This window comes from Exophiala oligosperma (assembly GCF_000835515.1).
Source record: "Exophiala oligosperma strain CBS 72588 unplaced genomic scaffold supercont1.5, whole genome shotgun sequence".
Classification (NCBI taxonomy): Eukaryota; Fungi; Ascomycota; class Eurotiomycetes; order Chaetothyriales; family Herpotrichiellaceae; genus Exophiala; species Exophiala oligosperma.
Window position 1 is genome coordinate 2,173,229 of NW_015622822.1, and position 12,648 is coordinate 2,185,876.

The window sequence follows — 12,648 nt, forward strand, 5'->3', positions numbered from 1 at the left end:
ATACCCCATCAACGAACACGACGTCTGATCGTATCTTGTTTTGGTCAGATTTTTGGTCTAGACTTCGAAGCCGAGGAGAGCTCGGCCGGATGCAGCCCAGGGCACTACCGCAGAGCGATGTGGAGGGAAGATTGTTCCTGACAGTGGCTGCGCTTGTTTGTCGGCCCCTAAACCAACAAACCCTGTACCCTGCATTTAAGGACGCTTCTGACGTAACTGCACACTTGCTTTTCCCTGGATGGAGTGCTCTCTTGTCACAATCTTGAAGGTGTTCCCTGGCTCAAAGGGCCTGAAGTAGCTCTGTGGTCGGGCGAGTTGGGAACAAGGTCTGCACCCTTTGTTCAGTCCGTACGATATGCTTAGGGAAGTACTGAACGACTTGACCCTGTCCAAGGCATTCAAGCAGTGGCAATATGGACACGTCCTTCCGAGCGAGTAGATTAGATGCGGGCACATCCGGAGATCGTCCGGGCTGGTTCTGTTCGAGATGCTCCATTCACTTTTATCTGGTTTGGGGTTTCGAAAAGAATGTCCAGCAAGGCAGGAACTAGCAGTTTGGTAGTCTGTACGGATAGGTCGAGTAATTCGAACTGCTTCAGGGCCATGTCTGGTGTCAGTAATCATTGTGCTCCCTGCTGACTGGTTCGAGAGCCGAACGGCGGATTTGTCTCCTCCACAGTCCAACGCTCTTTTCCGACACTTCGCGATAGAAGAAGTAGTATTTCCCCGGCTAAGCCCGGGCGGCCAAGCTGGTCGATTTCATGCCATCCGTTGGACAGAAGAGCTCAGACATCTGATAGAAATCCATACGAGTAGTACTCCGTGCTTGTAGTGTGTATTGCATTCTCCTCCTCGTCACATGTCTCGCCCTTCCATGTATGTGGGTGGTCGACACCTGAGGAAATTGCCTCACCTAGATATGCCATACTTCACTCGAAATATTGACTCCGAGGGGCTGTAAGGCGAGAAGTGGTCTGGGGAATACTCCGTATGAAAACGTCGGATCGAGTGGTTTCGGTGTGGCACAAGGTCAAAATTTGCCGATCACCATGGGCAGAGGGAGCTTGACGGCTTCGCTGATCATGGCCGATCCTGCGATGCTCCAGCCTCCAGTGTTTTCAGGCTCGAACTGAGCCATGGCCTAGGCCGAGGAGCCGTTGAGCGAGACAGATGGAGTCGCGATCCAGGCGAGAAATGGATGGTTTGCAGCTTGACCCGTTCCAGTTACGGCAGCCATCTTGTAACGACGCTGGTATTGATGGTAACAGGTGCTTGATGAGTGGCCTGACGAAATTAGTGAGCCTGGCACACGAGTAGTCGATGCACCGGGCTTCCGTACGGATACTCCTTGTAGTTGTTGCTGACTCTTTCCTGTCACCTTTCTCGCTGCGCCTCCGACAAGACCACTCCCTGATCCTGAGACAGTTGCAAATCGCTGCACATCGGAAAGCAGGGATCTGTGAAGGTGGGCTCTCTGCGAGGCGTTGACGGCCCCTCAGTGCTCCGTATTCTGTACTATCCATCCTCCTCGTCCGAGCACACCAAATCACTGAGCCAAACAACCTTGCTACTTCGCATCAGGACAATCAGCCTCCCGCGTAAAGCCATTGAGTGGCAAGCTCTTGTGACAAGGTCCTGCATATCCTGGCGACTAGCGCGTTGTTACGGAGTACTGCTGCACAGGTGCTGTAGATAGAAGCGCACTGTGCATGCAGCTCTCTTTACGAAGTAAATATGGAAATGTACGAGCACGGACACTGTGTTGTAACAAGGAGACAAGATGATGATAGATTCTGAGAAAGATTCGATTTCTTCGTTGCCTGTGGGCGAGAGACCATGGAAGATCATGGCCTCGCCTGCTGTGACTTTTTGTATGCGAGATATCCCTGTGCTTTTCACCACCACGCTATAACGCGTTGTTGATGGGAATCGACAAGTGTGGGCTGTGGGAATAGGTGCAACTTTGGTGTCGCCGTCACCAGGTCTGACAGCCATCACAAAAAAGCAACCCCAGACATAGATCCTCGTTTGACTCAAATCGTACCCGCCGCGTCCCCGCCGACCGACGGTCATGTTCACGCCCTCCTCCTTCCCCCGTCCAACACTAGATAATAACAATAATACCAAAGAGATATATGATGGAACCAGAATGCTCCAAAAGTAGCCTCTAATAAGGCAGCGGTTTGGGGTATCAGAAACAATCCATCTTCAGGCGGCGTAAAATCATCGCTCGTGCTCCCGAATACCTCTAACAAGGCATTACACTGTGCAAATATACGCCGTTCCTAAACCCATCGCTTTTGGGGCTTTCTTGCAAGAGCCCCTTCTGTACAATCACAGTCCCAACCGTCGCATCACTGCTTATAGTGCACATTTCGAAATGAGTTTGCCTCCCCGGGACGCCAAAATCAGAAAAGGAAATAAAGTGGTGGCTCGAGGAGCATCTCGTAGCTGTGTAATCATCATCGTCGTCTCCTTAAAGAGATCACGTCTGTACCGTCAAATATATTCGTCGTTGCAAATGAATGACCTGAATCAAGGTCGCGTTTGGTCTAAATGTTTTGGTCGTAAGCTCGAGCCAGTCAAAGCCGCTGCCTTGTTGACACCCATTTTTCGTGTGAGTTTGGCGTAGTGTAGACCACAGGCGTTGCAAAGTGTACGCGCTCCATCGGGACCTCTTCGCCACTCTGGCGTTTCGGCACGATTGCAACTATGGCAGCGTCCTGGTGGAGCAGCCTTTTGCTGGTGAGAAGTCAGTGATAAGGTTCCTGACAGCTATGGACGATACTTACTCCACGTCGATGTCTTTTGGCATCTCTCTCTGCTCTGTCTGCTACATGTGGATGTCGATATCCCTCAGGCAAGCCACGGTACTCTTCAGCTTGCCGGGCCCGATGTTCTGATAGTGCAGTCTGTTGTGCAAAGACCAACTCACGCAGATGAGTCAAATTCTCAAAAATTCGATGGGACTGTCGAAGGGCTTCGTCCATCTCGTTCAAACTTGGAAGCGCTTCATGAAAATAGCCTGAACGGGACCCGTGGTGGAAGCGCGGAGCCCAGACTCTGGCGAAATCAAGCGTCCCGGCCGAGGCTTCACTAATCTGCACACAGTCAATACAGGGTATAACATGAGAGATATGGGAATGAGGCCCACTTCATTGAATCCAAGTTCGGCATCAAATACATCTAAGTGTCGCTTTACATTGTCACTGAATTGAACATCTTCGGCTCTGGGAAATGGGGCAGATTTGGCGCCAATTTGTCCGGCTTCGTGAGGTAGTGGTCCATTCGAAGAAGGTGAAGGACCAAATTGAGGCAATGAGTACGGTGGTTTTGGAGCATCGTATGATCGAGGCGAGGTGGCTGGTAGATGATCGTTGTGGTTGCTAAATGATGTGTTGGCTAGTGATGAAGAACGGAACGCAGGTGGTGGTGGCTGAGACGGTGGAGACCCAGGGTAGCCAAAATGCTGGGACACCGGTTGACGTGGATCAGTAGAAGAAGCTATGGGAGGCTTGTCAACAGGGGCGCTCTTTTGAGAGCCTGAGAAGACATCTCTGAGAACAGGTGCTGGACCTGGCGGCTGTGAAAACGGATTGGCAGGCCCCTTTGGGCCGTCAGGGAAACTTTGGCCTACGGTTGCGGTAGGAGTCGAAAGTGGCTGTTGTTGCGAGGTGGCGGACAGAGGACCAGGTAGTGACATTGATCTGTCCCCGAGCGCTTCGTGTATAGACGGGAGTGATTTGCGCAGGCCTGGAGATTCCCTCTCATCCCGCGTAGAGCGTCGAGTCGTGGACTCCGGAGGAGAGATGTAGCCCGACAATCCTGACGCAGATCCTGCTGTCGAGGGAGCACAAGAATACGGGGGAGGAGGTCCGGTATACATTGTAGTGGTTGGGCTGCTCACGGGGGCAGTCGAGATACTGAGTCCATTCAGCATACCGAACCGAGAATGACCATTGCCATCACTTTTGATGACATCCAGGTCTAGATGACTGATGGGGGGCAACGTGTCCCTATCGAGTCCGTCAGCAGAGTCCTCACACCGGATGCACATGTCATAGACAGTCAACAAACCTTTGCCTAGGGCCCAAGTCCAAAGTCGCCATTGGGTCAACTTGTCAGTGTCGGTTGTTCCCTCTTCGACAAGTGTCGTCAGTATGTTCAAGAGCAGGCCTAATCAACCATATGGGCGGATCAGCGGAAGAGAACTCCTGTATTGCCAATGTAGGTTTCCGTGCAGATTTTAATGTCTTCCGTCACCAGGTTACGCAGGACTCGTGACGTTTGAACAGTCGCACCAATGAACAACACCAGAAGTGCCTCTGGGTCAGAAGGAGTTGTTTGCGTGAATGCTGAAGGCGGACAGTCCACGTCTTCTTCTCCAGTGCTGATGTGTTGATGTCGATGATGGTGTGTACGTGCAGCGGATATGGAATCCCGAGCGCCGTCAATAGACCTTCTCTTGCCGCACCACTCGGACCCAACAAGTTGCCTGGAGGATTGTAGATGAGAGAATATGAGGAGGAGAGGACAACAAGACCGGGAGATCCTTGAGATCGACAACAGGAAGAGTCGCAGAATAGAATGTCGACAATGATATGCAGAGACGCAGGTTTAGACGGGATCCGGAGTTGAGAGAATGGTGACGGTTGCAAGGCAGAGAGGATGAAAGAATGAGCAAGTCTTAGAGAGCGAGATGGGCGGAGAACAGATCGAGAGATCGCACTAGCATGGGCCGTGGGAATGATGGAAAGGTCTGACGCGGGCACTGCCAGTGAGTGTGTGTCCCAGAACCACCAGCGCGGCCTGTGAGAGTCTGGTAGGTGGATCGGGAGGGCTTTGGGGGGGAGAGACAGATAGCGTTTTGGGCATCCGGAGGAGCGTGAAAGGACTCGAGGGCCTGCTACTCGGAGGGGGCAAGCGGGTGGGTTCACACTGGTGTAAGGACAACTAATAAGTGACAGGGGCGAGCAGCAGCCAGATGGACGATCATGATGGGCGATGGCGATGGGACAGAGCCAGCCAGTCGCAATTCAGGGTGGCTGCATCGGCCAGGATGCCAGGGACCAGGCATGTGTGCTCAGACTTTGGGCCTAGAGTAGTGTGATGGGCCCGCCTAGTGAGCCTGTGCCGTTAGGGATTGGGGCCGGGAGCCAGGGAGCCAGGGAGCGAGGAAGTCAGGGAGCTAGGCTTGGGCTGGGGGCTTTGCCTGGAGATGGGCACAACAATGAGGTATGTACTCCGTACTGTACGGAGCTTCGTACTGTAATGCCTGTTCCACTAACCCAGCTGGTGCATTAGGGACGAGTTGCTGCGGACACACTTGTGTATTTGTGACAACCGGTACTGTCAGTTGTTCCCTAGTTCCTTAGTACTATACGGAGTCAGTACGGAGCATGTCCAAGTACTATAGGTGGCTAACAGAGGGCGCTACCAGTTATGCCAGATGGCCATGGCGTCGTCCGAACAGGTAAATAGACCCTGGTGTCCGTATACGAGCGAATCCTGTAGGCTTTGCGGAAAGCAGTAAGAAAGTATTCACAGGCTTACCCCCTGCCGATTGTATTCGTAGTCACATATGTACGGAGTAACCGTGGCAGATCCGTACCGAGTGCTATACAACCGTTATTGTATCTCGTTACTACGGAGTAAGGTAGACAATTACACCTTCCCCGGCCGCAGCAATCTACTCGCTTCGCCTCACCTGGCTAGTGTGCTGCCTGCTCGTTCTCGAGTGGCTACACAACTCATCTTCTCCCTCGGACTATTATCACCCAGCAATCACTCTTGTCGCAGTCTTCCCGTCAGCCCACACTTTTCCAAAAGAAATCCACAAACGTTTCGAACAACGTGACAGCGCTCCGGTGTACGCCGCCACCATGGTTCGTCACGTCTTTGTCACAGTTGGAACGAAGCTCCTCCTCTCCCTCAGCGAAGACATCCACCGCATTACGTACGACACCATGCCACTTCGAAACAGAAGTGGGTGGCATGCCTCATGAGACTCGAGAGGCAAAAAAGGGAGATGCCGGTTAGCCTACAAACTTGGATCTGACTACGGAGTACGACAGCTACAGTGCCTCCTAGCCCGAGCACGACGAGCACAGGCCCATCAGCTGCGGGAAAACAACTCCCACCGCCCAGGTACTTGTATCCATAGTCGCTAGGAGGCTCATCTGGCTAGTGTGGCTTACTCCTTCAGACAACCCCCAGTTAAGCGAGGCGCCTCATTCGGCATTTTCGAAACCATGGCCCATGGCTAACCTGGGTAGCCAGGCTCTTTGAGGTCTAGCGGTCGTGATCATCTTCCTTCCTACTCTCGTTGTCTCTGACCCGTTTCCGCCAGCTTCCTGGACAGAATCCAACGTATCGCAGGGCGATTCCAGTCGATCCACACGGAACACGAATCAAGAGAATCCGAAACGTTCCCTTGGTCAGATCGTTTAGATCCTCCCTGGTACTTTCTTCCTCCTGCCGCAGCACCCGTTACATCATGCTCCCCTTGGATATGTACACAGGATTTACCTCGCCTTCACAAATGCAGCGTGTGTCGAGTTCGGATCTGTTGACGGGTGTCTTGACAAAATGCCTAAGAAGCCGCCCCTTGTCACTCGGAATCATGGAGCCAATGATGAACAGGCCATCCGGAAATCGTCTCCTCACGTGGAGTTTGACCTCGAGGACTGTGCGAGTACGAGGACACCTGCCAAAAGCCAAATTTGCCTGGAGGATCTGAAAAGGCGTCGGTCGTGTGGCCCATTCAGCCAGATCTTTGCATCCCGGTTCTGGTAGAGCATTTTGTCGGTAGATCGATTGGTCGTTTCATCATTGACTTTCCGACAATTATTTATCATCACCACAGACTGAAGCGAGTCCGTCGCTTCACATTGTTGCCACGACCACTTGTGCTCATGTCTGTCAGAGTGTGAACATTCTGAGATTGGATCTACGATTCGTGCTGTTCGCTATTTTACAATGCCAGATCCGCTACTATTGAATCGAGATTCGGCTATCTTTAGCTACTTGTACACCGGAATCTCGCTTACCGATGTGGCTGTAGCTGATCGACCGATTAATTCCAGGCCTCTGCAGTAGTATTATTGATGCTTTTGGCGTTTGAAGGTTGTACCTTGATGTTCGAATGATCTGTTATTCGTTGTCGCATCCCCTTCCGGCTTAAGAGCACGCGGTTCAACGAGAACATTCTTGGATGTTGAACGGAGACGGGGTGCTCACCGCAGCACAAGGAAGTTGACTCGTGACTTGTGGCAACATTCCGACACGACAACCCTTGTATGTCATGACGCAGAGACACCGTATCCGAAGGGCAGAGGAACAAGTAACAGATGGGTGAGACTGTTCGTAAGACTCTACGACTCGTATCCCCTCTTGCAAGTCCCTTCACGTGGATTGAAGGGCTCCCTTTGTCGAATGTCGGTCACCGCGTCATCTTTTTCAGGGTTCACGTACATATGGCACCCGAAGCTGGAAACTTGCATATTTGACAGCTGCCAGAAATCTCCCATGCCCATGGTCGGATCGCGCAATCGATGCTCCCAGCTGCCCACACTTTTTCGGTTGGAGTTGTGAAACCAAGACACACAAGCTCAGGCTGTACCCTGGACTATGCTATTGTACGTGGCCCACTGTCATTGGAATGGCCCATCTGTGCGCAGTGACTTATCTCCAGCTCAACAAGGGACTCAGAATGACAAGTAGATGGTGATGCAGATGGGATGGCGCCTCGTATGACAAGCCACGTTGAATGAGAGCGTGATATTTGTTTATCGGTAACACGAAGCAGTCGAGAACCGCTTACCTACCAACGCAGGAATCACCGTGCGCAACAACTCTCTTGCAGGCGTGTATCACTCCCCCTGCTACAAGTCATGGGCGCGCATATGGCACCGACAATTTCCCTGGTGCTCCAGTGCACTCAACGATAATGTCTCACCGACAGATTGGAACTGCACAGAACCCCTGTGATCTACTCGGTCCCAAGTTGCCACTCCTCGGTTGACTCGGTCGCGTGCCTACCGTAAGGTCAGGATTAAATCAGTCTGCCGAAATGATCGTTTCTGAACCCTCGCTACACACGGCGCGAGTGGCGATCACATTGGGGCGATCAAGATTGGAATTTTTATTATTACGGAGTAGTACTATTGCTTTCGGGGGATGCCAGTTGATGGATGGTGCGATGGAGACGAAGTGGGTAACAATACTCACTGTAATCACACAAAGCTGCCTATCTGCGATGTGGTAAGCAACCGGAGCGCCACCAGCACGTGGCAAGCCTTCAAGAGATGTTAACAACCCGTTCAGATCGCGATGGCCAAGGCCAAGAGACTCGCACTAGGCTCCAATGGTCGTCAGAAAGAGGAATGGTCGTGTTCGGGAAAGCTCGGTGTCTCTCGGAGCACCGAGGTTGGACCTTGGTCATGTCCAATCCAAGTCACTTCCCGTCGATAATCAAGAGCCCGGAGAATGGCAGAAGCTTCAGTAGGAAGGAGCAAGCTGGGGGAGAAGTCATTACTGTATTGTTGTATGGATGGCCAGGTTCAGAGAATTGCCTGTGCACGCACTGTCCCCAAGTGCCTACTCTATCTATCCTTGGGCCATCTTCCCCCGATAACTCGTTACTGACATCCCTGACGAACTGTCCTAGGTTGACTTACTGTAGGTGTGACAGGGGGGACAACTCGTACAAGCTCCTCGTGCAATGCACAGAGCCTGCAACCGATGTTGCACAAAGGCGACAACTCTCGATACACAAGCCGGAGGAGTTTTTTCTCTCGGTGAACAAACTCTCACACCTACGGAGTACTGCATGAGCAAACTCTCTCGCCGTGGACGGACTTTCCCTCCTGATCCGCCCTCTCGTGATGCCCAGGGTGGCGGAAAGGTGGTAATCTAGGTATGGACGGCCTACGATCGGCTCTTCCCTAGCACAAATCGCCCAACTCAAAAAAGCGTTCGAAACATTAAAATGCAGTGACGAAGAATCGAAGGTTTAACCTAGTTGCTTTTCGAAGTCCTTCACCTACAGATCTCCGGACCGTCGCCATTGGGTGTCGTCTTGAGCTGCCAATCTTTTAGCAATTGCTCGAACTATCATATTCGCCGGCGAGATTCGAGCAATAGCTCCCGAAGCTCGTATTCAGGGACCCCCCCCTCCCCCAGTTGCACAGGCTTGTGACCTTGGGAACGTGGTTCGAGCCCTGGTGCCTCAGCAATCATCATCATCATCATCACGTTACACTATCAACGAGACAGGAGGTTGCTCCCGTACTCAATCCAAACCTTTTGTCACGCCGGCCCATTGAGATTCGAGGACAATGTGTAACGGTACCATTGGCCCCGCAGAGTTCCTCGCTCTCTCCCACTCTCTCCCACTGGAGGTGAGCAAGTCTCCCCAGATACACGGACAGGCACATGCAACAGGCAAAAGGGTTGTGCGGCAGCATAATTCGACTGGGCAGACTTGACACTTGTCGCTCCATTCCCGCACAGTAATGCCTTTGACATGGTTCTTACGTGTCGCGGACCACATCAACTCCCACAGTTTTTGTCATGGACACGACTAATCCGATCTGAAGTCAAGCACGTCGACTAGTGAAGACGGTCCCCGCAGAAAAGGAGAGGGATGAACCGCACAGCTTAAATGGGCTGAAACACCGCAGAGAGACCACTTTGGCACGTCTGCGGTTACAAGAAGCATGGGCAGTCGCACGATCTGCATCAAACTGTTGATATACGGCCCGCAGCTGTCAAAATCTCAGATGGTGCAAGGGAAATCAGCGGCGCTTCTGGAGTCGGTCAGCTCTGAAATTCATTGCGGTGGCTGGGGTCCCGGATTGGTTGACCATTCCTTTGTCCTGTCACTTGTTGGTTGCACCGTCACGCACAAACAACGAGTGGGTCAACCAACCAGAGGTTGACAAAACCTATGGTCATCCCCGTTCGGACGACCAAAGTTGGCCGATGTGACAAGCTTTTGCCCCAACGCTGAGAGACAGGCTGGGTGACCGTCCAGCACGCAGCGCGAGGGACTGACCGATCAACGATGCGACCAGACACAAACCGGGTCAACTGTCGGGACACGACGTTTGTCGCTGCGGCCGAAGACGAGTGGCAGCTGAACAGTTCGTTCCCTATCGACCTCGTGCAGGGGGGGTGCATTTTCCCCCCCTCCCGGAGCGAGGCACATGCAGGCCACTTTGTAATGCGGTCAATATACACCCGTCATCGCTGCATCGTGGCTTGTTGCATGCCCGCGCCTTTGCTGCGGAGCTGGCTTTTCGCCCAGTAAGTTCTGTTTGTCTTTGCTGGAATGATCCCGTCGTCGGCAGCGCCTTCGTGAACCTGCAGATATGACAGCGGGAGCCCGCCGCGGTTAGCTCCAACCCTCCCGCGAAAAAGGCCTGCAGCCTTGTAGATGCACTCGCGTGGCTCAGGTGTGGAGTTCGACAATGACTTTTGTGGTATCTTAAAGGTGAGAAAGGTAGGTTTCTACTTGATCGGCAAGATACCTGGACGGACCCAGAAGAGATCGTCCAACGTGCAGCAATATTGGTGTTTGGGCATCAACGCAGAAGACGATCGCCCGCATCTTGACGGGAAAGGGCGTTTGCTTCACTCTTCTGGGAGATAACCTTCGGCAAGAAAAGGGAACAACTTCCAGACATTACATGGTACAACGTGAAACGTGCACAGCCGGATTCAACATTTTCATTGAGCAGTTACTGACAAATGCTCGTCCTAGCTAAAACATCGAGTCACAGTTGACAGTGCAACACCTGCAGGGACCGACCGAATTCTTGCCTTTCCGAGCCTGACAAGGCAATTGTCAGGGCGCCTCGGGGGACGAACAGGCCGGGGAACCCCGCTTGTCAAGCCCCCTTGGAAGGACGAAGATATGTTGCGGACAGAACATGGGCAGATCGATATTGCCTCGTAGCTCTCGGCATTGTTACGAGCTGCCCTGTCTGTGCCATTGTGGCTTGCTTTCAGAGGGCACGTGGCAAGAGTAGAGATCGTTGTGTATCCAAACATGAGAAAGGGGCGTGTGTCAATGTTCGCCATTTCCTCGGCTTTGCAAAGGGATTTTCCGCTGATCTTGAAGTATGACAAGATCATGAGTTCGATCAAGGCGAAGTGTTTGGTTTCTCTTCGGATGGAATGAGGGTCAGACTCGCATGGAGGAATGACGATGAGTTGACCCAATCTGTATCCGGTTGGTAAATTCATTTCCCGCCTCCTCAAATGTGTATGACGTGGCAATAGATAGCAACAAAGGGCCGACCCGTCTCGGTACTCCATAGCCTGAACGACTTGCTACAGGAATCAAAGGAATTGGCGTGAGCAATTTTCTTCTGTTCGACCAGCAATCTGTCCAGGGAAAGGAAGCCCAGATGTACAACAGATACTTACCCGGACAAACAGGATCCCTAATCAATCAGAGGTCGGCGATCAAAAGGGGGTGCGTACAATATACCGCGGCGTAAGACGCCGGGGCACGGAAGACGATCTCTCTGCACGATGCTGAGACCATATTGATTAGACCTACATCTTCCATTCCTGTCTCGGCTCGTTCTCTTCGTGTCGACGGTTGCCATCAGATCGGGGAGGGGGGGAGGCCCCATGGTCCCAATGGTGATCCTGCCTACCATCACGGAATGACAAAGGAGTTGAGCATTCAACTTGTAAAAAAACTTGAAATTCTTCCCAAGATTGCCGTGACTTTCCAAATCAGATGTCTCCACACGCGTTGCAAACAATATGCATACAGCCATTTTGGACAAGACCCCCCTGGGCAAATAGGTCTTCACTAAAACGCCCGAAACACCTTGCTAATCGAGACCTTGTTTCGTTGTAAACATTACTTCATTCACTCACACCGGACGGAGGCGGCTGGTGTCATCTCTTCGTCGGTGGTTCTGGTGGTTTGTGGCCTGTTTTGAGTTCTTCCCAAAACAACTTGAATAGATTTTTTACGCCGCGGCCGGCTTCTTGTTCAGCTACAGACAAAAATTGTGAGTCTCTGATCTTGAAAGTCTCGCAATCATGGTTGAATTGACCAGTTGGACAGCTCTTGGGAAGGGGACAGTCGAGGTAGGATAGCAGTGTGCGCCCACGTACAGTCAATGTGTGTTCCCCCATAGTACTCCGGGGGTTTGCCGTGTTGTAACTCATGGACCTTTTTGTGAACCTTCTGAACGCCTCGATGAAAGGACGGACTCCGGAGGAGCTGGGGACGATTAGAAACGGGGAAAGGTTGAAGCGGCCAACTAGAAGGTCAATAGCGCACCATCTCTATCATTCGTTTCTGGTAGGGATTATTAGAAGCCCGTAGAAGGAAGAACTGGGGAGTTGAGGAGGAGCAGGCATACTTCTAACATCCACCACCATGTCATTGCGGCGGGAGTTCGTAGTTCACAACAATCAAAGGGTATATAGACCGAGATAGGAATAAATGACAACCGAGGATCGAAATGGAGAGAGAGAGATGGTCGCTCAGTACCACCTAGAAAGCATTGAGAAGGAGACACAAAGGTTATTGCTGGCCAGATGAGACTGTAATGTACATAGGTACGAATGTGGACAGATGATGTGTAACTGCGAATATCGAATATCGAACATCTCCCC

At 52.1% G+C, this 12,648-nt stretch overlaps 2 protein-coding genes across 3 annotated transcripts; both read right to left on the bottom strand.

Annotated features, from left to right (window-relative positions):
• Nucleotides 1–1,781: 1,781 nt before the first annotated feature.
• PV06_06115 (uncharacterized protein) lies at nt 1,782–4,736 on the bottom strand. Its single transcript, XM_016407190.1, has 4 exons — nt 4,078–4,736; nt 3,155–4,016; nt 2,793–3,101; nt 1,782–2,742 (listed from the first exon to the last, which is right to left on the bottom strand). The coding sequence occupies exons 1-4, from the start codon at nt 4,107–4,109 to the stop codon at nt 2,536–2,538; spliced, it is 1,410 nt and encodes a 469-aa protein (XP_016262794.1). The 5' UTR covers nt 4,110–4,736; the 3' UTR covers nt 1,782–2,535.
• Nucleotides 4,737–10,687: 5,951 nt separating this feature from the next.
• On the bottom strand, nt 10,688–12,637 carry PV06_06116. Of its 2 annotated transcripts, XM_016407192.1 has the most exons (4): nt 12,393–12,637; nt 12,311–12,328; nt 12,142–12,250; nt 10,688–12,020 (listed from the first exon to the last, which is right to left on the bottom strand). In XM_016407192.1, exon 4 carries the CDS (start codon nt 11,320–11,322, stop codon nt 10,762–10,764), a length of 561 nt encoding a protein of 186 aa, XP_016262796.1. In that variant the 5' UTR covers nt 11,323–12,020; nt 12,142–12,250; nt 12,311–12,328; nt 12,393–12,637; the 3' UTR covers nt 10,688–10,761. The 2 variants fall into 2 exon arrangements, with proteins under 2 accessions (XP_016262796.1, XP_016262795.1); XM_016407191.1 differs by having other exon boundaries at nt 12,142–12,328.
• Between the last annotated feature and the right edge of the window lie 11 nt (nt 12,638–12,648).

Bases quoted from the DNA above. Each gene is read 5' to 3' on its own strand.
- PV06_06115 (XM_016407190.1), bottom strand. From the start codon at position 4,109: ATGGCGACTTTGGACTTGGGCCCTAGGCAAAG. The intron at 4,017-4,077 runs GTTTGTTGACTG...CGGACTCGATAG, and splicing joins GACTTGGGCCCTAGGCAAAG to GGACACGTTGCCCCCCATCA. The intron at 2,743-2,792 runs GTAAGTATCGTC...ACTTCTCACCAG, and splicing joins CCAAAAGACATCGACGTGGA to CAAAAGGCTGCTCCACCAGG.
- PV06_06116 (XM_016407192.1), bottom strand. From the start codon at position 11,322: ATGGAGTACCGAGACGGGTCGGCCCTTTGTTGCTATCTATTGCCACGT.